General features: G+C 38.3%; 2 protein-coding genes and 1 non-coding gene across 4 annotated transcripts in view; 1 reads left to right on the top strand and 2 right to left on the bottom strand.

Moving 5' to 3' along the window:
- The window catches only part of LOC138047336 (regulator of MON1-CCZ1 complex-like), a 26,474-nt gene extending 11,314 nt beyond the window's left edge, over nt 1–15,160 (bottom strand). Inside the window, exons 1-15 of one of the 2 annotated variants that reach the window (XM_068894138.1) lie at nt 15,022–15,160; nt 14,896–14,989; nt 14,563–14,642; nt 13,017–13,101; nt 12,833–12,889; nt 10,897–10,983; nt 9,680–9,751; nt 9,519–9,587; nt 7,572–7,675; nt 6,076–6,171; nt 5,758–5,827; nt 5,626–5,661; nt 4,912–5,020; nt 1,081–1,134; nt 572–625 (exon numbers count right to left, since the gene is read on the bottom strand). In XM_068894138.1, the coding sequence (XP_068750239.1) occupies nt 572–625; nt 1,081–1,134; nt 4,912–5,020; nt 5,626–5,661; nt 5,758–5,827; nt 6,076–6,171; nt 7,572–7,675; nt 9,519–9,587; nt 9,680–9,751; nt 10,897–10,983; nt 12,833–12,889; nt 13,017–13,101; nt 14,563–14,642; nt 14,896–14,989; nt 15,022–15,023 (1,069 nt within the window). In that variant the 5' untranslated portion in view covers nt 15,024–15,160. Of the gene's footprint in view, nt 1–571; nt 626–1,080; nt 1,135–4,911; nt 5,021–5,625; nt 5,662–5,757; nt 5,828–6,075; nt 6,172–7,571; nt 7,676–9,518; nt 9,588–9,679; nt 9,752–10,896; nt 10,984–12,832; nt 12,890–13,016; nt 13,102–14,562; nt 14,643–14,895 lie in introns of both variants that reach the window. The other variant, XM_068894137.1, reaches the window with a different exon arrangement.
- On the bottom strand, nt 2,195–2,267 carry Trnav-gac (transfer RNA valine (anticodon GAC)). The gene has a single exon. It is a non-coding gene; the product is annotated as a tRNA-Val (tRNA).
- Nucleotides 15,161–15,339: 179 nt separating the features above from the next.
- On the top strand, nt 15,340–21,600 carry LOC138047339 (uncharacterized). The gene is made up of 2 exons (XM_068894140.1): nt 15,340–15,796; nt 19,294–21,600. The coding sequence occupies exons 1-2, from the start codon at nt 15,476–15,478 to the stop codon at nt 19,537–19,539; spliced, it is 567 nt and encodes a 188-aa protein (XP_068750241.1). The 5' UTR covers nt 15,340–15,475; the 3' UTR covers nt 19,540–21,600.
- Nucleotides 21,601–22,296: the final 696 nt, after the last annotated feature.

A 22,296-nucleotide genomic window follows, 5' to 3' on the forward strand; every position in this document is an offset into this window, starting at 1 on the left:
CACATGTGTGGGACATCTGGGGTGGCTTTATAAGCTTAACCTCCATCCCAGACATCAGCACTGCACTGATGAGGCCCAGAAGGCCGAAACAGTACTGTCTGCAGTTAATTATGTTTTATAGTAGTTAAGCTTAATTTGCTAAAATGTGTCCCCAATTAGTGCCAAGAGGCACTAGAATGCTTAGACACTTTAATAAAGGTTATTTATGCATGTGCTTAGTCTTCGAGTAGCTTTGCCCTTGTCTTATTTTGAGTTGCCTTGCATGAAACTTTTTTCAAGATCTTTTTCTTTTTTAAAACGATCTTTGGATATGTTTAAAGATCATCAAAGATCTTCAGAAATCTTTATTGAAGGATGAAAATCTCTGGAAGATCCTATAACAATCTGTATAAAAAGGGAGTCCCACCGCTTGATTCTTTGCAGGTCCTGTGCCCAGTGTTCCTTTTTTTGTTTTCCTCTTAGAGATACAGAGTGTAAGTGACAGCCCTTCATTTTGGTCCAAAAAGGATAACAGGAAATTGCTGGCCATAGAAATGTCTATTTTACTACAAAACTGAAGATTAACACTCACCAAGCTTAGCATCAATGATAATGTTTGGTTGAAACACTATCCAGTTCTGGGAGTCTACAAAAACACTGTGTTAAGGAAAAAATCTGATTTCAGTACCAGAAGGGTTTTAATTCTCAGCACAAGCATCAGGCTTGAAGACCAAACATACAAATTTCCAATATTATTATCACGGCATGCTCAAATCAGAACACCAGTAGTCATAGGTGGACCCAAAATACGAACCTTATGCTTCCTTGAACTGGTAAATCAGTTAAAACTGTTAAACAACATGATTGCAATTTCACAGTGGGTATTTTGTGTTTTATAAATAGGTGTAAAGGACTGCACAGAATTATTAAAATTTTAGTCACACCTATAACAAAAATCAGGTTAACCATTTGATTTTTGGGTTGTCCAACTCTCAAATCAAATCATGGCCGAAAAACATCATCTCCCACCATTTACGTACAAAAGTTATAAATTTATGAAAGTCAAGACAACATTCATAGCTATATTATCGCATTGGATACACATGTCACATGATATCCTCCTCTTTCTGATACCACCAGTGTGGTCTTTCTCCTCTGTCAACAGAAAAAAATATATTGGCATTGTTGGCATTGATTAATTAATTAAAAGAGGTTGTACAATATGCAACCCAACATGTGGGTTGATCAACACGTGAGCCAAAATGTGAGTCAACATGCAAGCCATGCAGTTATTGAAAGCTAACCGTTTTAAAATGGGTTCTTAGACTTGAATACTGTTTATCAGGACGTATAGAAAACATGGACCCCAGGTCTATGGAACACCCCTGTGGACCTGGTCCATGGACCTCTTCATGGACCCGGTCCATCCTGGTCCATGGACCTCTTCACGGACCCGGTTCATGGACTACCCCTGAGGACCACCCCTCATTTTGTAAATTCAATACGGTATGTTTTATAAGCAGAAAAATCTTTAGACGAAAGAGAGAAGTGATCATCACACTTATCTGGAAAATTTAAGCAGGAGCACTTGACTGGAGCGAACAACTCCCATACTCAAGGCTTTCAACCCCCAAACTATTCAAACATTGAAAATTGATAGAGATGGGATGACAGAAGACATCATAACGCTTGTGACGTCATTTCTGGAGTCTCCTGGATTATCCGGGAGAGTTGACAGCCCTGCATACTAAGCCCACGTCACCATATTCTTAAAGACCAGGAGCCCATGTGCGATCTATTTTTAGACTGCCTTTTCTGAAAAAAGACAAAGACAATTTCTCCTTTTAGGAGTAAAGTTGTGCCACATTTTGAAGGGAATGAGTTTTAATTAAAGTAAACTGGTACATATATGTCTGATCACAATGCCAAAACTCTTTTTCTATTATTTTTGCAAGGTTATGGACCATTATGTTACATTTTTTAATCGGGTCTTGACAATCTGTGAGCCAGCGAGCCATGCAAGTCATGTGAGTCTCTCATTTAAGTCTAAGCACCCATTTCAAATAGCGCTGATAAACAGGACGTATACAAAACATGGACTGCCCCTGTGGACCACCCACCTTTAGACGAAAGAGGAATTAAGTGATCTTCACACTTATAATTATGGACAATTAAAGTTGAATTGTCTCAAATTATAACACCTGAGAAATTCAGGTGGCTCCAATGGGATTCGAACCCATGACCTCTGCGATGTCAGTGCAACGCTCTACCAACTGAGCTTTAAAGCCACTCAGTTGGGAGCAGGTCAATTTGTTAGGGTCATTTGTTCTGGTGAAGGGCTCGATGAATCAAACGAACTTATATTTGAAACGTGGGTTATAGACGCGGGTTATGGACCCACCAAATAGGTGGTATAAGTGTCTATAACAGGCTATTGCTTAAATCAGTAGCCCATAACTAGCAGCGAATAACAGCCCTATATTCCTGTCACGGCGTTTTCACAGACTGCGATTTATTTTGTGAATTGCATTTCCCGCTGATGAAATTCAGGAGCCCGATGACCTAGTATCACAAGAAACCGGAATTACCGGTAGTTCTCGAGCATCGGCAAAAAGGGAAGAATTTTGGCAGAAAGGTATTTTAACTTTATTTAATTTGATTACCTTAGCTTCTTTCAAATGAAGAGCCAATTCTGTAATTTGGAAAGCAGAAATAAACCCTTTTTTTTGTCCTCCAGCATGCCGCTGTTTTCAAATCGAATACCTCCTTTGTTTTTCTCAGGGACATAATTTTACTTCATTATAGTTACAGTAACTGTAATAATTATTACAAAACAGTTATCAAAGGATATTTGTTTCCAAAATGGTGCATACATGTACATGTATGTATTTTAGTTGTATAAGGTTTACCTTCAGTTTGAAAGCTCCAAACCACAATTAAAATAATGTGACCAAATGATTAAAGAATTTCAAATGAAGGGACAAATTAAAGAGATTAAAAATGAAGAAAGTGTAGACAGGAGATGTCATAAGTTCTGTGAAAACCAATGATCTTGACTTTTCCAAAGTTCATGTTGTGGCTGAAATGGTGGACATGGCTTGCAACTTTGGAGTTTTAATCAAAATCTGCCCGTCTTTTTGTGCTCCCCAATTCGGGTCTTTAAAGATCTTTCTGTTTGGCAATAGTACACAAAATTACACTGTGTGCAATTGATTTTGTACACTATGCCTGATTTCTGGCGGTCAGAATCGTCTAGCTCTCTGGGGTGCAAGCATGAATTGTATGGTCACCCCTGCAAGCTTCCCACTACGTTACTTTAAATAGCTTATGACAATGAAGTTCGCGTTCAGATCACTGATGAAAACTTAAGCATTAGCCGAGACGTCTGTTGAAAAATATCGAGAGTCAGAGGCAAACCTTTTTCCACAGAACCAGGGTTTTCTTTAAGGTTTTAAGTAGCTGGAGTTTTTTGCAAAGTAGACGGTTGTGGGTCCGGAGGAAAACTGAAAACTGAATGCCGGAAAATGCATTTCCCGGCATTTTGGGCCATGAAACTCAGACATTAGAGGGATGAATCAAGCTGCAATTATACTATAAAAACCATGTAAAGACAAAGCGACATTTCAATAATACAACCCTATAAACAAAAAGTCGAGTGATATTTTTTGTATCTTTTTGGTGGTTTTGCTGGAGCTAACGAGCCTGGGAAATATTGCCACTTGACAACTTGTAAACATGGCACATACTTTGAAGGACTAGACCAGCAAAGGCTTCTGATTGGTTGTTAAATAAAGAAGCTGATTGGAGGATACTAATTGGCCAATGGCCTAAAGGATGTTTCGATCCGGTTTAGGTGTGAAGATGACACACATTCGTTCCATTGTGTAATTAGCGGGAAAATATGCTTGCGGAACTTGGTTGCAGTAATTTCGAAAATTGAAAATCACTCGAACGGTTTAAGAGTGATGTAGTTTTTTTCCAGAAGAGTTTAGGTGTTCCGTAAAGCAGTGAGGGTTGATCAAGAGTGACGTGGGATAAAGATCCGTTGTCATGTTGAAGCGTAGAGATGCCCTCGAGAGGACGAGCACTTACGCTGGCAAGTAGGTTTTAACTCCGAGGAGCGTTACGTTCAAGTGTTTAAATAAAGTCTACGAGTCCTCAGCTTCTACGTTCGTTATAAATGATCAACTGAAAGGTTCGAAGTGAAAACGAAGGAGCGGTTAGTGAATGATCAGGGGCTAGTTTTGTTCCTCAGTTGAGTTGTGGTAAGAGATGCGTGAACGCAGGCTGAGCGTGTTGCTAGCAGAACATCATATGTAAATTTCCTTCTGGATTGAGAACAAACCTTTTGAAAGTGTTTCTTTGTTTATAAGTTTTTTATGATTGCGGCGTGATTAAAGGAAGTTTTGCGCGGACTAAAACGTCCTTGAGTGATTTTTCCTTCCGGTAAGATACAATCGGTGGCTGTTTAAAGATATCGAAATCCAATATGGCGGACAACACTGAAATCATATTTGTTTCCCGCCACCGCAGCAAGATTTTTTCAAAACGAAAGTCTCAAGCATAACGTTTTTAAACTGCCCTTGAGTCAGAAGTCTTTTATGTGTTTTCAGAAAAGATAGGCACTGCAAATTTTTATTTGTATTGAGCCCAAGTAGTTTAGACCTCATAAACATCATCTCCTCTACATGTCTTGACTCTTCAAACAATGAAAGTAGCCGGCGAAACCTGACAGAGAAGCAGGCGAACTTCGCCGGCTGCCGGCTCTTATATACAACCCTGCAGAACTTTAAACAAAACAGATAATGTACAATAATTTCATAGCCTAAGACCCTTCATCAGCCTTGTTATTAAAAACTTCATGGGTTTTGAACGGTTTTGAACACACGCACGCACTGAAAAAACACTGTCAAGCTTGACTGAAAGACTCACCTATTTCAACCACAGCTTGTTCAAGTGGCAGAGGAGCTAAAACTGGTTGATGATACGTAATTTGACCATCAAAATCTCCTCCAATCCTTATATCAAACAACATGGATGTCTGTAGCATAAAAACAACTTTATTTCAAAAATAAGATCTTCGAAAATAGAGAGCAATTACCTTCCTGGGAGGGGACTTTGCATAATTATGAAGGGGTGGGGATGCTGGACAGAAATTTTGAATTAAACCCCTAATGGAGACCAATCTGGGCGTGGCCCAGGCTTTTTTGGACTTAAAGTCCACAGGTCACAGGTCTTTCTACCAATACAGAAACAACCTTACACCGTTTACCATGCAATGCTAACATTAGGCCTAGAAGGTTTTGTTTAGGCCAAATTAGGCCTAACATCAGTGTTAATGAATGTTTAGGATTCTTTCTGTATTTGTCAAACAATGACCTGTGTTTTGTACCTGCTGCCTAAAAGAGACCATATTAAAATATACTACAAATTTATATTTTGATTTGTAAGTTTCTGGCGTGCATCCCTAAACAGGGTGTTCATGGGTACTTGTACATATGATGATGTTTTGCCCAGAACACCCTAATTGAGAGCAAAATCCGAAATCTACACCCCTAAGCTAGACGACGAGGCATCCCTGCCCCTTTCATTTGCTCCTACATGCAGGCTCTTTAAGATTTTGACACTTCCATAACTAATAATTACCTTTGAAGCCTGATGGTGCACAATCACAAGGTTGTCCTAGTGTCAAAGAAAAAGTACAGTTTCTTAATTGGCATCAACAGTTTTTCAAAGTCATTATAAAAAAATGCCAATAATTTGGTTCCTTTGTCTTACCACAACATTGACAGCAAATCTTCCAATCATGTTCAGCTGAAGAACCGCAAACCTTTTGGCTGGAATATCCCTGGAAATAAGGGAGACTGATAAAATTAATATGAAACGAAGGATGCCCTCGTATGTGACCATGCATACAACTACAAATTTACAAAATTTATGCAAACTAAATTTATTGAGAAAGGTGATTTTTTTAAAAAAAGTGAATAAGCATGGAAATTGGAAGCAAAAAGGAAACATGATACCAAGTAAAAAATAGGGCCAACATAAAAATAAATTATTGGAATGGGACATCTCATACTGTATAATAATAGAGACCTTTGTAGTTGATAGAGCACAATTTCAGCTCCAACTGGACCAGTAGTGGTATTTCTTTGTTGGTTTCTAAGGATTACAACATACAGCTGACCATCTCTGTGAAGGAAAAAAAGGGATAGAAACCTGGAAAAATTATATTGAATATTGTTTTCAAAAAGTCCCGAAAAAATCATCGTGATAATCACCCATATCATCATCGTCAGATGTCATCATCTTCACCACCACCAAAACCAGTATCTACAGATACTGACATTACCATCACCATTTTGTTTTTGTGATGGTCAACACCTTCTTCATTACCAACTCCAGTAACCATCACTGCCACCATCATCATGATAAACCACATCGATAAATGGGGGCCAATAAAATTATTATCCTTTTGTCTCTGTGCTAAATAAATGAAACAAACTAGCCTCGCTCCAAAGCAACCTTTCTTTTGTATTTTGTCCATTCAAATGAGGCTTGTTGGTCTTATTAGCACAAGGAAAAAGGAATAATTTAAAAGCCACGATTCATGGGGAAGCATAGTTGGTGCAGTTGGAGAGCACTCGCCTCCCACCAATGTGTCCCAGGTTTGATTCCCAGACCAGACCCCATAAGTGGGTTGAGTTTGTGCTGGTTCTCTACTCTGCTTTGAGGGTGTTTCTCCGGGTTCTCCAGTTTTCCTCCCCCAGCAAAAACCAGCATACAGCTGTTTCCAGCTGTGAGCTGTGCTCGAAGGCCATACATGGACCGTATAGCGGCTGCCAGAGGCACCAGGCGCCAACTTAAGCTTTTGGTCGACCTTGTCGAGCTGCATCATTGCTGTGATTTGTGACGATAACTAGGGAGACAGTTACTATTAGTCATTAATTACAATTATTTATGAATATGGTCTATTATTTTTACCCTTTTAGTACTAAGGGGCTGACAAGTAAAACTGTCTGGCATTAGATGGGAGTAAAATTATTGTAAAGTGTTGCTTTTAGGAGGGAAGTGGTAATCAAATGGGACTGAGGGCAATTACCAGTAAGGATTAATTTAATGCATTCAGCATTCAGTTATAATTTTTCCCCACACATGATAACATGTACTAAGCACGGCTCTTACGAGGGAAAGGGTTGAAACCACCTTCACCACCACCAACATCATCACCATCTCCATGCAAGAATATAGGGACCTTAAACAAGGACGACGGCGATGACTATCAGAATGTTTTCTAAAAACGTTTCCTGTTGCAGCAGTAATTTTGCGAGTACTGCAAGTTGCTCGGCATGGAAAGTGAGAGTCCACATTGTATGAATAAATTTGTGAGAACAGTGTCGATATTTAGAGAGAAATTTGAAAATGTTAATGGCATCCTCCATAAGACCTCAAATTTGATCATTTCACATCGTTGTCAAGACCAAGAACAGCAACAAGAACATGTATTTTTTTGCTAATTAAACCTGTTATTATGTGGCGCTCTGGTAGACGTGGTCGTCATCCTTACTTAAAATAATCCAATGTCAACTCACATGTTTGCAAGGGTAACATCTCTTTCTAAGAGACTGGTTTTCTGAGCTTTGGAAGCTGCTGGAAGGTCAACCTCAAACTTAGGTAGCCTCATCACAGAGCCAGCCTAAATTTAAGAGGATTCAGAGAAAATTAATGGCAACTCACCAAGAAAATATTACATCCTAAATTTTGCGCTAATTTTTTTCATTAAGTATTCCAACTCATGGGTCTCTACTATTACATTTTACAGGCAATAGACTCCCTTTCCACAAATTATTCAAGGATGTACACTGTACATATAGCTTGTTTTACATGATAGGAGTGCATGATGAAAGTGAAAAAAAAGTAGAACATGCAAAAAATAAAAGAACATCATTGCATTTATTTATTGTTAGCAATAATTTTACAGGTTGACATTGTTGCTAGACATTATTTTTATCTACAAAATTTATACAAGCTAGTACGGTAATAACAATTTATTTATCTTCCTTTTATTTCTTAATTTGAACATCAAATTAAGCCCAATATAATTAGCTATTGATTGATACATACATGCATACATACATACATACATACATACATACATACATACATACAGACTTTAAGTGACCGCTGCCCATAGGAGCTTTTCAGGGACAATGAAACACAATCACGACACAACAGAACATTCAACAACAACTGTTAAGAATCCCATCTGGCTGCGGGCACACCAGTTGGCTATTTCCAAGTGCAGTTGAGAAGTTGAACCAGGGACTACCAGGAAGAAATTCAACCAGTGGTCAGTGGATCCCCAGATCTCAAGGCAAGCGCCCCAACCACTGTGCCCAACTGCCTCCTGATTGTTCGTGATTACCTGGTAGTAATCATCAGCGGCCGGTTGCTCGAAGCCTGGTTAGTGCTATTCGTTGGTTAAGAGGTATCAAAACCTATAGGTTTCCATGGCATTTAATGCTGGCTAGCACTAACCGTGCTTCGAGCAACCCAGGCCAGAGGTTTCAATGAAATTTGAAGTGGTCAGCTGGTTTGAGTAGAGTAACCAAAAGATATCATCATCAAAATGAATTTTAATGTTAGGTTTGAAAGAATCTGTCTTTAATTACTTACATGTATATCCAATATCCAACGCGCACTCATGGAATAATAATGTCAATATTTTGCCTCATTTACTACTGTCCTTAAGGAATTTCTTGTACCAGTAATAAAGTATATTGCTGGTAGTTAACCATAGCAGTTTTTACATGCAATTACAAATAATTATTAACTGTAGATCTTAACCCATTGACTCCTGGGGGTTCCCCATTCACAATTAAGATTGTCTGGCATTAGACAGAGTAAAATACTAAGTATGGCTGGTTTAGGCTGGTTTAGGCCAGTTTAGGTCTTTTCTTTGGGTTAAATTTATTATATACAGACCCAGTTTAACTAGACTAGAACAACAACCTCAGAGCTGGTATAACAAACTAATATGAAGTGCAGTGAACATTCCAGATAAGTTTTAAGACAGGGAACCCTCATGAGATAAAAAGGGGTCAATCTGGGATCAGTAACAACCAGGTCTCTGTAACTTTTTCAGAATCTACCTGTAGTGTTTGTATGTACATCCGGGATCTCTCCAGCGCGGGAACCCGCATGGGCATAGGCCAAGTGATTGTGTAGGGACAGTGTGAACTAGGAGAGTCTTTCGATTATTGTTTTGATTAGCTTCTTTGTGATCTATAAGGACATTACACTACCCTTGATTTGTTGGGTTAGGTCTTCAACTTTTGTTAGATTTTGACTTTTAGTCTCATAGACCAACCTCTTTTCTGGAACACTTCCTAATAGAGCATCAAAGAGACAGCTTTAATAGTCAATACTATATATGGTGCATAGCTTTTCCAGTGAACATGATTGTTCTCACTACTTCCATAGAGAGAAAATACGGTAATGATTTATCTTTAAAATGAGTCAGATAATCTTGAACATACTCTGAAGTGGTAAGGATGTATGACATTTCCAAGTCCAGAGGATGACAGCAGCAACACAGCACTTTCAGGCTTAAACAACAAACAAAAATAAGGTTTTAATATATGAAAAATTCAACATTACTGAAATAATAAAATAAGTTTCGCATGAGTTTACACCTTACCAAGAAAACAAACCAGTTGACTTGTACACTGTAATTCTTTATCATTTTGAGGCTGTGTTTATCAGGCAGAACCTTAAGATAGAATGGTAAGTAAGCCAAAAGTTAAAAAAAAAAAGTTTTAAGGACCATGCCCCTTAGCAGCTTTTCAGGAAAAACAAGAAAAAAAAAAAGGGGGGGGGGAGGTATAAAGATATCGAAAAGGTGCCAGCTAGTAGGAGCTTAGACCTGTGGTTGGCAATTAAGGTGATTCCCTAGAAATAGAACACTGTTGTAACATGTCAAGGGGATGATTAAAATGTAATAAAAAAGGGGGGTCACCATGCTTGTTTCCATGGTACGATGCTGACGAATACGGCGTATAATACAGAGCGTGGTGTCACTCTATGGTTAATTCAAGTACAGTACGTACCTGAAAAATGTATTTGTTTAAATGAATGCATTTGTGAGTACTTAACACTCAAAAATACAGTCATGTAGATTAACTTTAGTGTGGGCTGGTCAACTCATAATAGCTCCTTACATACAATTTAATGAAATTGCCAAAAAACTTGCCATAGATTTTTTCACTACTCTAATGAAGACACCGTTCTCAGCAAATATACAAAATACTTGTTAAGGCAAAAATAGCCATTCCTTGACGGCTTGGAGTCAATGAAAATCTGCCATTTTATCAATGTGCCTGTGCTACTACGTGCGCCAATGACGCAAGAAATTCTGCGCATCTGCAAAACCAGGGAATTACCTTAATGAAAGCACTTTTATGTGCCTATGTGCTTGAAAGCACATTAAGCAGACCAAGAACCTCTTTATTTCAATACTAAGCAGGAACCATTTAGACAGCCTCTCTTGTTGTGCCAAAAGGCCAAGGGTACACATCACAGATTACATCGGGGGAAACCAGAGAGGAAAGGGTTGCCATGCCAACAAGGTCTGGCATGGGTCAAGAGGAGGTACAATCATTGAAATTGGTCTTCCTCTTTCTCTTTTCCCACTTATAACCATCTATTCCAGCAGGATAATTTTTCCTAATCAGTTACATCTTTTCAGATGCCCAAAATAGTTTTAAATTTGATTTTGTCTTCTCACAATGTTATCTAGCCCTTGGAGCTCTTTCTCCCAAGAGATTCTACATCACCTTCAAGGACTTGGGGGACTCAGGACAGACTTATGCCCTTGTCTAGTTCAAGGCTACTGGTTGTCAAGCTATGGTTTCTTACCTGGTAAAATTCAAGTCCTTGATTTGTAATAAAAACTATTTCATTAAAATTTGTCCAGTTGAAGCCAATAATATGAGCTGACTTACTCTACAAAACACAAAGGAGCAGAATAACAAAATTAATGGTCATGGTTATCCATAAGACAAGATCATTTAAAACAAATTTAATACTAAGTATTTTTTGATGAGCCTAAATAAAATTTACACAAAGTTAAAACCAAGCCAATGCAGCAGTTCCTCCTGTGATATCTGGGGAACTCCACGGAGGTTTGCAGGGGCATTGTCATGTGCTTTGGCTTGAGTCACCTTGTTGCTTAAGTACTGGCTTGCTTTTCCCTCCCTTCCTCCCATGTTTTAGGGTAAGTATCCATTCCACACACCGGTCTCAGTGATGTGTTAACAGGTGCTGTGGGAAGTGGACTGTGGCTTGGTTGCCATGGTGACCTCCTTGCTGCTGAGGAGAGTGCGCGCATGCTCCTCATCTCTTGCTACCTTTACAGCACCTTTTTTTTTTTCCGTGACATTTTTTTACAGCACCTACCCACCAATAAATTGGCATAGTGTTTTAACCTGACTTAACTTATCAACAATAGAGGTGGCTGAACACAGTTTTTGATACCTATGTTTCATTTACCTTTTTCTCTAAAACCGTTGATCCTTCGGTCACCAAAAACAGTAGCAAGCAAGTTAACACAAACTTTGGTTTTTACTCGTTAAGCTGATGTATATGCCATTGCCATGGTAACATGAATAAATGTAAACAGGCCTTTAAAATTGGTTTTGTTTATTTGCAGAAAATGTGGTCGTTATATTTTTTTTATAATTTGCATGCAACAAGCTTGTAACGATGCTCACAAGTTAACACCATTTAAATAATAATTTGACAGAGAGATCTTTAATTATCCCTTGGTGAAGGTTCACTGGAATATCTACAATTTCCTTCGTTAAAGTTCAAATTTTTTTCAATACTCAGGGCTCGAAATAACGGCCGGTCAACAGACAATGTCCGAACTGATTTTGGAGTTGACCGGTCAACCTTTCGTCTTGCCAGTCATGTTGACCGGTCACATTTAATCGTTGAAATAAATTAAAATTTCCATGCTGTTCAGTTGTTTCAGTTGTAGCAAGTCGCAGAAACGGTACATGACCGAGCTAAAATGAATTTGGCCAGTCATCATGTCCGGAGACTCTCCGGAAATTATTTCGAGCCCTGATACTCCGGTTACTTATTTCTCAAAGTATTTTCATGCCAAAGTTCGTTAAATTCTAACGAGTGGTTCTTGAGAAACAGGCGTGTTTCCGAGAAAGCTATTCTGCATGCTTACTAGTACCCATGCCCTGCATTTAGCGGGGTTCCTTCAATAACAAGAAAAATCTGCGAATTGCAACTTTTTGCATTGTTACCTTTTCTAACACAAATTTCTCATAAAAGATTAAAACCATCAAAACACTTTGTTCAATTATGAGGAAAAATAGTACAGATAGCAGAAGCATTGAGCAAATAAAATTATTGTTGTATCGAAGCCATGTTTATTTTTTGGAATCCTTGTGCACGTGCTGCATTGCATTAGCAGGGGAGTGTGCGAAAACTGTGTTCAGCCACCTTGAAGGTTGGTGGAGTTAGGGAGTGGTCACTCAGAGGGGAAACAGGTATCTATGGAAATCATGTGAGCGTCAGCCACCATCACAGACACTGTCACATTGAAACAATTAGTGGAATACTTACCAAAACAGATAATCACTTATGAGAGGGGGAAGGAGAGAAACTTTAAATACATGTAATGTTCAGTGTAGTCAAAAATGAGCTCACAGGCAGTCAAAATGGAATGACCACTGACCAGCACTGTCTCTATTCAAACTTTGCAAGGGTGCCTAATTATTGCATTTAGACACACAATATGAAATGATGAGACAGAGTATACACTGTAAATCATTACCTTGCAAGTCTGGCTGTATTGCCGAACATCACACCCATCCGCAAAATTAATGAAATCCTGAACAAATCACGAAAATCAAGGAATAAATAATTACGGTACTTAAATGTAGATATATCAAGGTTCAAAAGTTTTGTTAAGGAAAGGCAGCTAAAAATGTCTTGAATGTATATCACACATTCCTTACCACAACTTTAAGTGACCTCTGGATTGCCAGTATCTTGCGATCATAGGAAAACTTGATAGACTGAACCTGTCCCCCAGATGGTATACTGTTGGAAAAAACGGAGTAGATCAGAGGTTCTGCACTTTTCCTTCATTACAAATTTACACCCACCAAAAGTGTAATTAATATTATGTGCATGTTAAATACACACCTGCTGATACAAACCGCTTACTTTTTGGTTGTGATAATATCACATTTATGTGCCAGGAGTTCTCTAAAAGGTATTTTCAACTATTTCTTTAGGGCTAGAATTCTTTATTTTTTTCAACATTGCTCTATGTGGGGTGGATCAAACATTATGTGGAACAGATGGTCTCGAGAGGATTTGGGGCTGAATGACCTACTTCCTCAACAGGGCATAACATTCTGAAGGCAACTCATTATCTGAATGTAAATCACCAGTGAGAACAAAGATATTATTGACATAACTTATCATTATTGACGTGCCAACCAGAGCCTAGCTTATTTGCAGGGGGTTCAGTAAGGTCTGTGCACCGGGAAGAGGGGGACTCCCATATAGAAAGGATGGGAATGCTCGTCAGAAATTTTGAAAAGAACCCCTAAGAGGTACGAAGATCCTGTCTTGTGGACGAGGCATGGGCCCCTAAGAGGTACCAAATTATGGGTTTTCATTGGACAAAATTAAAAATTAGTTAATTGTCAAATGTTTCCTGTCATAATTTTTCGACTCAATACCCTAAAAGGTATCGCTAAAGCTCCCGCTGTGGACCTTTTGAGGCTGAACACCCTGAGAGGTAGGAAAACCACTTTTTTAACCTGTAAAAGGTAATAGTAGTACTACTAGTAGTAGTAGAACTTTATTGGGGAGGGTAACATTTGACAGTAATGGTAATGGTAATGAATTTATATAGCGCATTTTCTATTAACATATTCAAAAGCGCTTTACAAGCAAGTGATCTATGGGTTAGATCAGACATCAGCGTATAAAAGTAACAAAACTGATAATTAAACTAATGGCTCTCGAAATAAAAACAAATGGAAAATAATTAATTAAAATCACTATGTACAACCTAAAAAATATGACTAATTTACAATATCTAAGTAGTAAAAAATGTAAAACTGTAAGAGGAGCACCCGTGTCCTTTTTATATGGGAGTCCCCTCCCCGGGCTATGCACACTCTTTTGCAGGACTTTGTCCGGCTGTTTTCATTCTTTTCTACTTACCAGTACTTTATTATATCAAAAGCATTAAAAATGCCCAGCTTCCAAACAATGATGACCTCCTAACCAAAATCTTAATGAAGCCCTTGTTATCGGCTGCCAAAACAAAGGATTCGTTTGTTCTCGTGGTCGGCAAAATTACAGAACAAAAAAATCAAGTTAAGATGATGATCATCGCAGTTATTACTTCACGTTACTTGAGCAGTAACGAAAGGAAAGTGTGAAAAATTCAGGCTTTTGTATGTTAACTTTCGTCAAAACAAAAAGAATGCTTGTAAGCAGATATCTACCCTATGCATACAGGTGTATGTAATATAAACCTACACAAACTTGACCAGGGATTTGACATCTGGACCCCTCACAACCACAAGAGTTTTTCCCTCAGCAGAAGTTATAGAAAAGACCTGAAAGAAAAATTTTAAGCATCTTGCCAATGAGATATTGCATTGCTTAGAAACAATAATAATTATTAATTAAACAATAACATCAAACCTTTTAGACCTAAAGCTGTTTAGACCAAAAAAATGCAGACTGCAGACTTAGTGCTTTGTCACAGCTAATAACTATGCATTGTCTGAGGCAGTAGACGTCAGCTGAAGTCTGCATTTTTCAAAACTTGACCGATTAGTATTAAGAGTATTCCACAAAAAGTCTGACCTGTCGATTTGACTCGTCGAAGAAGACGCTGTTTTCTTTGGTAACAGGTTCAAATCGAAGTGGATTATTGCAAAGTTGGACATAATGACCCGACATTTTGGTAATTATGAAGAAGAGCTCCCCAAAATTTTTGCGTTTCCTTTGAGTTAAGTCAAAATATCTTGGCTATGTTGTTTTTTTTTCCTTAACGAACGCAACTCGATCGGTTAATAGTTTTTCGCAGCTTTGACGACTTGACATGTCTTCCAAACTCTTAATATTTACATGATGCAAGTGGGCTTTCTTTCTTTCGTCTCTTTATGCAAGAAACCTATTCTGTTCACTTCCACAGGGAAGATGGATAGCCCGCCATTTTCGTTTTTGTCTCTCGGATCAAAGTATCAGTTCTCATAAGTCCTCGGGTAAACAACAAATCGATTGTAAACATTAAAATCATGTGACACACACTAATCACTGTGTGTGTAGGGGTGGGAATATCACGTCTGATGTTCCTTTCAAGTTTGGAAGAAAGGAGGTCGTATTTTTCCTTCGAAAGAAGCTGACAGCCGCGGAACATCGTGGCAAGAATCAGATTGTCACCATGGATCCTAGATACGGAAGCCCAAGAGCTATCGACGCCGTGGATCCTGCTATACCCTCATACGATTCATGGCCCACGTTGCCTTCCACACGCGTGGAGAAGCGTTCGCCTTGCAGCCCTTGTTGTCGACGGCGTTTGACATGGAGCTCTGTCAGCGTGTTGGAGATGGTTCTGATGATTTTAACAGTCGTGTACTGTTTCTTTTTGCCCAAAAAATATTTAGAGCATATACTCCCGGAAGATTCAGGAAAAAGTGCCAGTCAAATAACGGAGTTGAGCCAATGGATACTTCGTATGTTTGGAAGTATGGTTTGTGTGCAGGTCAGCAAATTGGATGAATTAGCTTCTCTATCACATCACACAATTATTCCATTTAACAAACAAATTTAAAGTGAAACGTTGTTGTCCTAATAATTTCCGGTAACCCAGAGTTTTACACAATTAACCACCCGCTATAATCATTCACAATAAGAATACAATATTCTGGTGCTCGTATTGTTCTTGACTCGTCGTTGGTTTCGATGTTTTTATCATTGAAAACATTTTCATTTTCCTTCGGAGATATTAAACTTTGTTTTCTTGTATATGGCCAATCTTCTCCCGCTCATTTTGTTGCTTTATGGGAAATTTGTTGCGTGACTCGAACATTACCCAGCGCAGGTAGTATAAGTTGTTTATAATATGGCACCGTTTCTTTGAGTGATTGGACACTTCTCCGCTTGGTGAATGTTCGTAATCTTCGTCCTCCATCAGCAAACACTTTGAATGGTAATGGTAATGCACCAGTCAATGTAAACGTCAATGTAATGAAAAAGTATTATTTCTAACAACAAATGAAACACTTACCATGAATTCCCGCTTCACCACACTTCACAATCTGCTTCACCCATGGAATTACAGCAGACGTGAAAACGGTGAGCGGTTTTCCAGTCTAATCCTGACCTTATCCCCGCCCAAAGTACCACAACATTCCAAATTCGGCTAATGTACCTCCTATCGCGGCACAATAATTGTACCTAATCTAAGCTAATCCCTGCATAGTCCCAGGGTTGGGGAGGCGGTAATTTGCATTGACTGGTGCATAACCTTTTGTATGTAAAACTAAGTTCCACTTGCTATGATTGTTCTGTTATGATGAAACAACTAAATTTTGTGTTTTTAAAACTTTTTGTGTTTCACTCAACTTGAATTTTTCCTGTGAAAGAGAAAAAATACAGAAACGGACCATTTCCATGGTAACATTAATTAATAGTCTGCACTGTAAAATCCCGAACAAAAACCAGCCAATCAGAGTGCTCCATTTAACCTGAGAGTTGCTTGCCATATAATAATGAAAATTTGTTCATTTAGTGTTATAACTAAAATAAGTTTCTCAGGCCAAGTTAAGGACAGTTCATTTTTCATGAGGGAGGGGGGACTGGTGGGATTTAAGAAGCACCATTTAAAATTGCAGGATCCCTCCCCCCCCCCCCTCCAAAAAAAATAACCCTACTTCACATTATTGTACTTCATGTTATTGTGCTCACAATGAAGACAATATTTACAATCCCTATACTACAGAGAGCTGTTTATTTAAGAAAAATCAAAAGAAAGAGAGTCAATTTGTGATCTCCTTGTTAAGGCTCGCCCTGAGCATGCAGCATGTGGCCTATCATTGGCATCCTCCTCTGCTGATGATACAACCATACCTCAGGGTCTCCAGAAAACAAGCCTTGGTTACATTGTTAACCCAACCAGGATAAGACCGCATTACTACATGAGCATCATGAAAGAGGCTCATTCCAAAATGCGCAATAATGGCAGAAGTGATGAGTCATTTAAGAAAGGGTTTACAGCTGAACGATCCAGGCAGTTTGACATCTTACAAGCAAAAGAAGCTCCCTTTCTAAGTGCGGGTGGCTGTTCAGAAAGGGTTAGTGAGTTTACCAAGCCAGGGTACCAGTTAAAGCCAAGTGATGGAAGAACAGTGAACTTGTCTGTCAAAGAACACATAGGAAAGGTGGAAAAGTTGAATGTCAAGTTGAGAGATGTGAAGGAACACGATTCCACACACTTTCAGTCCAGTGGGCTTCCTTACAAACAGGGCGATGAATTTGCCCAGAGTTTCAATGTAAAACAGATTAAATGTAGAGAAGCTAAGTTGACAAAGGTCACGCAGGACATGGAAGCACTAGAAATAAGATGAGGTTATGACAGCATGTTCAAGGGAATACTCAAAGAGCACGTCAACAAAAGGAGAAGGAAAAACGAAAACCGCAGAAAGTCAGATGAAAGAAAGAGAAAGCAGACTGAAAACAACGTCCAATGAGTTTATGGAAGCTGTGTTGGAAACCCGCTAGGAAATCATCTTCCCCAATACCTTGTGTATATACCCTCCTTGGCTGGCCGTCCCGGAAGAGTGTATTAAAGTTGAGGGATGCTGCCACGTCATTATTTAAACGATATGGGCCATACCTACATCGCACAGCTCTTGGAAGAGAATTATTTCACCAATGCTGCAAGAAGCAGAATCACCAGCAACCTTAAGCAGGGAGTCAGAGACTATGTTGACACCTTCATGTACCCTGAAGAGTTCACTCTGACTGGAAGCATTGCTGGAAGTGACTTCCACAGCAGCACAAGCGGCAAAGAAGAGCTCAACGACACTGAAGATGAAGATGAGTGCCAGTAAAAGTTGCATTAGAAAATAACAGTGTTAGTTTAAAGTTCTCTTTAGTGGCTACAAATATTTTTTGTAATCAAACGTTATTTAAAGCAGAAGGAAAGTTTGTAATAAATTTGTATCCTGCCTTCTATGTTTGTTCTTTAGCAATTTTTTTAATATTAAAGCATTATGCCATTTCAAAGTTTTACTAAATGATTTCATGTGAACCCCCTTCCCTTATGTCTAGTTCTCAGCCCAAACCTCCTGGACTTAAGTAGCTTGTGATTCTTGGCACTATGAGCTCAAATTTTTATAGCACCAGGGTACACTTTTAACCTTGAGATATTGATATTAATCAATGTATTGCAACAGTAGTGCTTACATTTGTACAATTTCACCTTTCCTTGGAACTAATTTTGCCGCAAAGGCATTGTGGCAGCTTGTATTCAGCTTGTATTCAGTGTTTTATTCGGTCTTTTGGGGTGCAGGGAAGGCGCAGTGGTGAGAGCACTCACCCCCCACCAATGTGGCCCGGGTTCAATTCCAAGACTTGGCGTAATATGTGGGTTGAGTTTTTTGGTTCTCTACTCTGCACCAAGAGGTTTTCCCTGGGTAGTCTGGTTACCCTCTCCTCAAAAACCAACATTTGACTTGCAATTAATTTGTGTTAATTGTTAATTTCAGTTTACATTGCCCCCAATTAGTGCTTCAGCGCTAGAACGACTAGACACTTCAATATAGTTCCTTTCCTTTTCCTTATATGGCTTAGGATTTATATACCGCACATATCACAAAGTTTCATGGCGGTTTACAACTCTTTCTCTTAGGTTAGGGGAACTTTGTCATTGATTGAATGCATAAATGGCGGCCAAAAAAATATTCTTTTGTTTATATGCTGATTAGACTCACTAGCCTCGCTCTCAAGCAACATTTCTTTTGTATTTTGTCCATGCAAACGAGGCTAGTGAGGCTAATTAACACAAACAAAAGAATATTTTTTTGGCTGCCATTTATGCAGTCAGTCTGTAGTTTTGCTGTAATAATATTATTGTTGTCACAAGAACGACAATAAGAACAACCTTTAAATTAAGGAAGGAAAAGTACATATATCTACCTGTAAAATATTTGTCCACTTGGGCGAAGTGTATTAAAAATACATCATTTACTGTTTCAGATAGCCCTTCTTGTTGCTGGTATTGGCTGGGGAGATGCAATCAGTAGGAAAATCATTTACTGGGGGATGCTGACCGGGGACATCCTGCTTGTCGCCATTCAAGCAGCATTTGTGCACAGCATGTCTATATGGCATGGAGTCAACATTGCAATTGTCACCGTGGCATCCGCATTTGGGCTTTTTAGAATAATCGTATTAATTTTAAGTCCAAGATGGTGGCAGTGGGCTTCAGAAGCTACCCTGTAGACAAATAATTGTTTATCACAGGTATTGTCATCAAGGTACATGTAGCAGCTGAAATAGAAATTTCCCTGTAGAACTCTGCTAAAATTACCAGAGTATATGTTTTCAACTATTGTGCTGTTAGGTGCATCGATTAATTTAAAAAAACTTTTGGTGGGTCAGAGTATAATATGAAAAATAATGCAGATCGAAAACTAGGAAGAGGACGTTACCTGGCAGGCAGTAGGATTGCAATACATTTATATTTTCTTTTGTATCCTACAAAAGCAGAATTTAGTATTAGAATTTAGTGTAGTTTTTAATTCAAAATGTTTAGGATTTTGAAAATGAGAAAATGTTCATCGCATTCTCAGTTGTGGCCTAACACCTAAGAAATTTGATTTCTTGGATTGTGATGAGTCCAATGATAGGTACTGTTCATTTGTCACTGGCTAGAGCAGATTATGCTGGATACTTTAGCTTATCAAGAGAGGAAAATTATTTTGAATGATTAGCAATTCAACAGACCGGTTGAAAGGCAAGGTTACATAAAGAAAATCTTATTTATAGTCTTTAAAGGTTTTCATAACCACAAAGAAATTATTTAAGGCATACAAGGTGACAAATAACCATCATTAAAACCAGAAACTTAAGACACCCAAGAACAAAAATCAAACATTGTTTTTGAATCCAAATGTTTATCCTGGCACTGGAAAGAGCATCCATGGGGATCTCTTTAACTCAGCAACAAACCCATGTTCTGCATTTATACACCCTTTTAATAAGTCTAATATATGCCGTTTTCCGCTAATGACGTCGAATTCGTGCTTTCACATTTTATTCAGTAATGTACAAAGGCTTAAACAACAAAAGAAATCGGAAAAGTTTTAGGCCTAAAATGTACATTTCTGCATAAAATTTGAAAGCACAAGTTCGACGTCATTAGCGGAAAACGGCATATATTAGACTTACTAAAAGGGTGTATAGAGGGACTTGATACCTCTTCATTGCAAGCACACACCCAGCATCACAACTCAAATAAGCAAGCTTTACATCTATTTTCTGAGCTTACAATAGGATGTTTAAGCATCAACGATCGTTACAGCATCACGAAAGTTCATTTTGTGATTATCTTCCATCTTGTTCATGCTGTAAAATATGGGTGAAGTGTCCTGTAACTATATTCATTTGGCACAGTTTCAAGGAAACTTTAAGAAATGAAATATTCACTGTTGTATGCTCATGTGGTCAAAACCTTTAACTTTGATCTTTTGGTTTTTTTTCTTGTACAGTATAGCAAAGGAATTTATGTGATCTACATTTTTTTAGAACGCATTTTTGCCCGTTTACCACTTTCATAAATGGCGACCACCTTTACATTCTTTTGTATTCGTGTCAATTAGACCTTTTGCCCTCATGTTGAAGCAAATGCTCTTTTGAAATCTACTTGTTGTAGCAAGGCTAGAATTAAGTCTTATTAGCATAAAAACAGAAGAATGTTTTATTTGGCACCATTATGAAGTCTATTAAGGCAGTAATGTTGTTTTGTGCCGTTGCATAGGGGTAACCTTTATTGTTTCTTAAAGTACTCCGTAGTGACTGCAGCCTGAGGCTTATCAAAAAATTGTGAACATACTAAGACCCTCTGAGTATACTTTTTTCATGAAGAGCGTTTATATCTATGTTAAAAGCTACCACACTTTGAAAAATTGTAAATGGTCTTTGAAACTAATTTATCACACATTAATGATGAAGTTGGAGAATGGGGATGAGATATCCTGGCAGAAATCATCTGGGTTACATGAATGCTGTGGTCCCCTGATTCTCGGTTTCTTCAAGAACATATCATTCTCCCAGATGATCCCACTTATCATGGTTGGTAGTGGTGCTCACGTTTAGGTTGTGTAAATTTAAAAAAAAATAACTAGCATCCCAATAATTTTAGAAACTTGTTTGAGTATGTCTGGACTTTTTGTCATCTTGTAGCTCTAGATGTAAACCCCATAATGTGTTCCCATTTTTAAAATAGGTCAGGTACCATTTCTAGAGAGACAAACTCAGCTAATAAATTTGCCTTTTTTTAAATTGCCTAGTAAATTTGGCTTATGAGCTTGTTTTAAGTTCATGTAGATTTCTTTCAACTAAATATTTCCTTAATTTATTTCTACAAAATATGCCTAAACATTGCATGTACCTTTATCAATGGTGTAGAAACCACTGAATTTGGATTGAAAAAATCAAAATTTCCTGCTGGGTGCCCCTGAAGACTTAAGAGTAATGTTATTTAACAGTACTAGTATAGACCATATTCATAAATGGCGGCCAATGAATTATATTCTATGAAACCAACTAAGCCTCACTCCAAAGCTGCCAACGTTTCTTTTGTATTGAGGCTAGTTGCTCTTTAATTTTAGCACAAGAACAAAAGGAATGATTAATTTTATTGGCCTACATTGATGAACACAGTTTAGTGTTTCCATAGAAAATAGTCAAGTCCATCCTTATGTTCTAAGAAAAGCCAGACACAACAACAGCAATAACTGCAACTCTGACCCTGACGTCTCTTGGTCCGAAATGATATATTGCAGCTTTTTAATAATAATTAGTTAAGGCTATGTAGATAAACTAGTGTGAAACATTTCCATGTTCTCAAGGTCATAAATCCGAGGCTATATTTCTATTCATTAGAACAACATATGCCTGACAAAGACAGGCAGTTTGTGAATGAATTGATTGTCTCATAATCATTTAAAGGCTGTTTAATTAACCCTTTCACCACCG

Source organism: Montipora capricornis, chromosome 4 (genome assembly GCF_036669925.1).
Source record: "Montipora capricornis isolate CH-2021 chromosome 4, ASM3666992v2, whole genome shotgun sequence".
NCBI classification, from domain to species: domain Eukaryota; kingdom Metazoa; phylum Cnidaria; class Anthozoa; order Scleractinia; family Acroporidae; genus Montipora; species Montipora capricornis.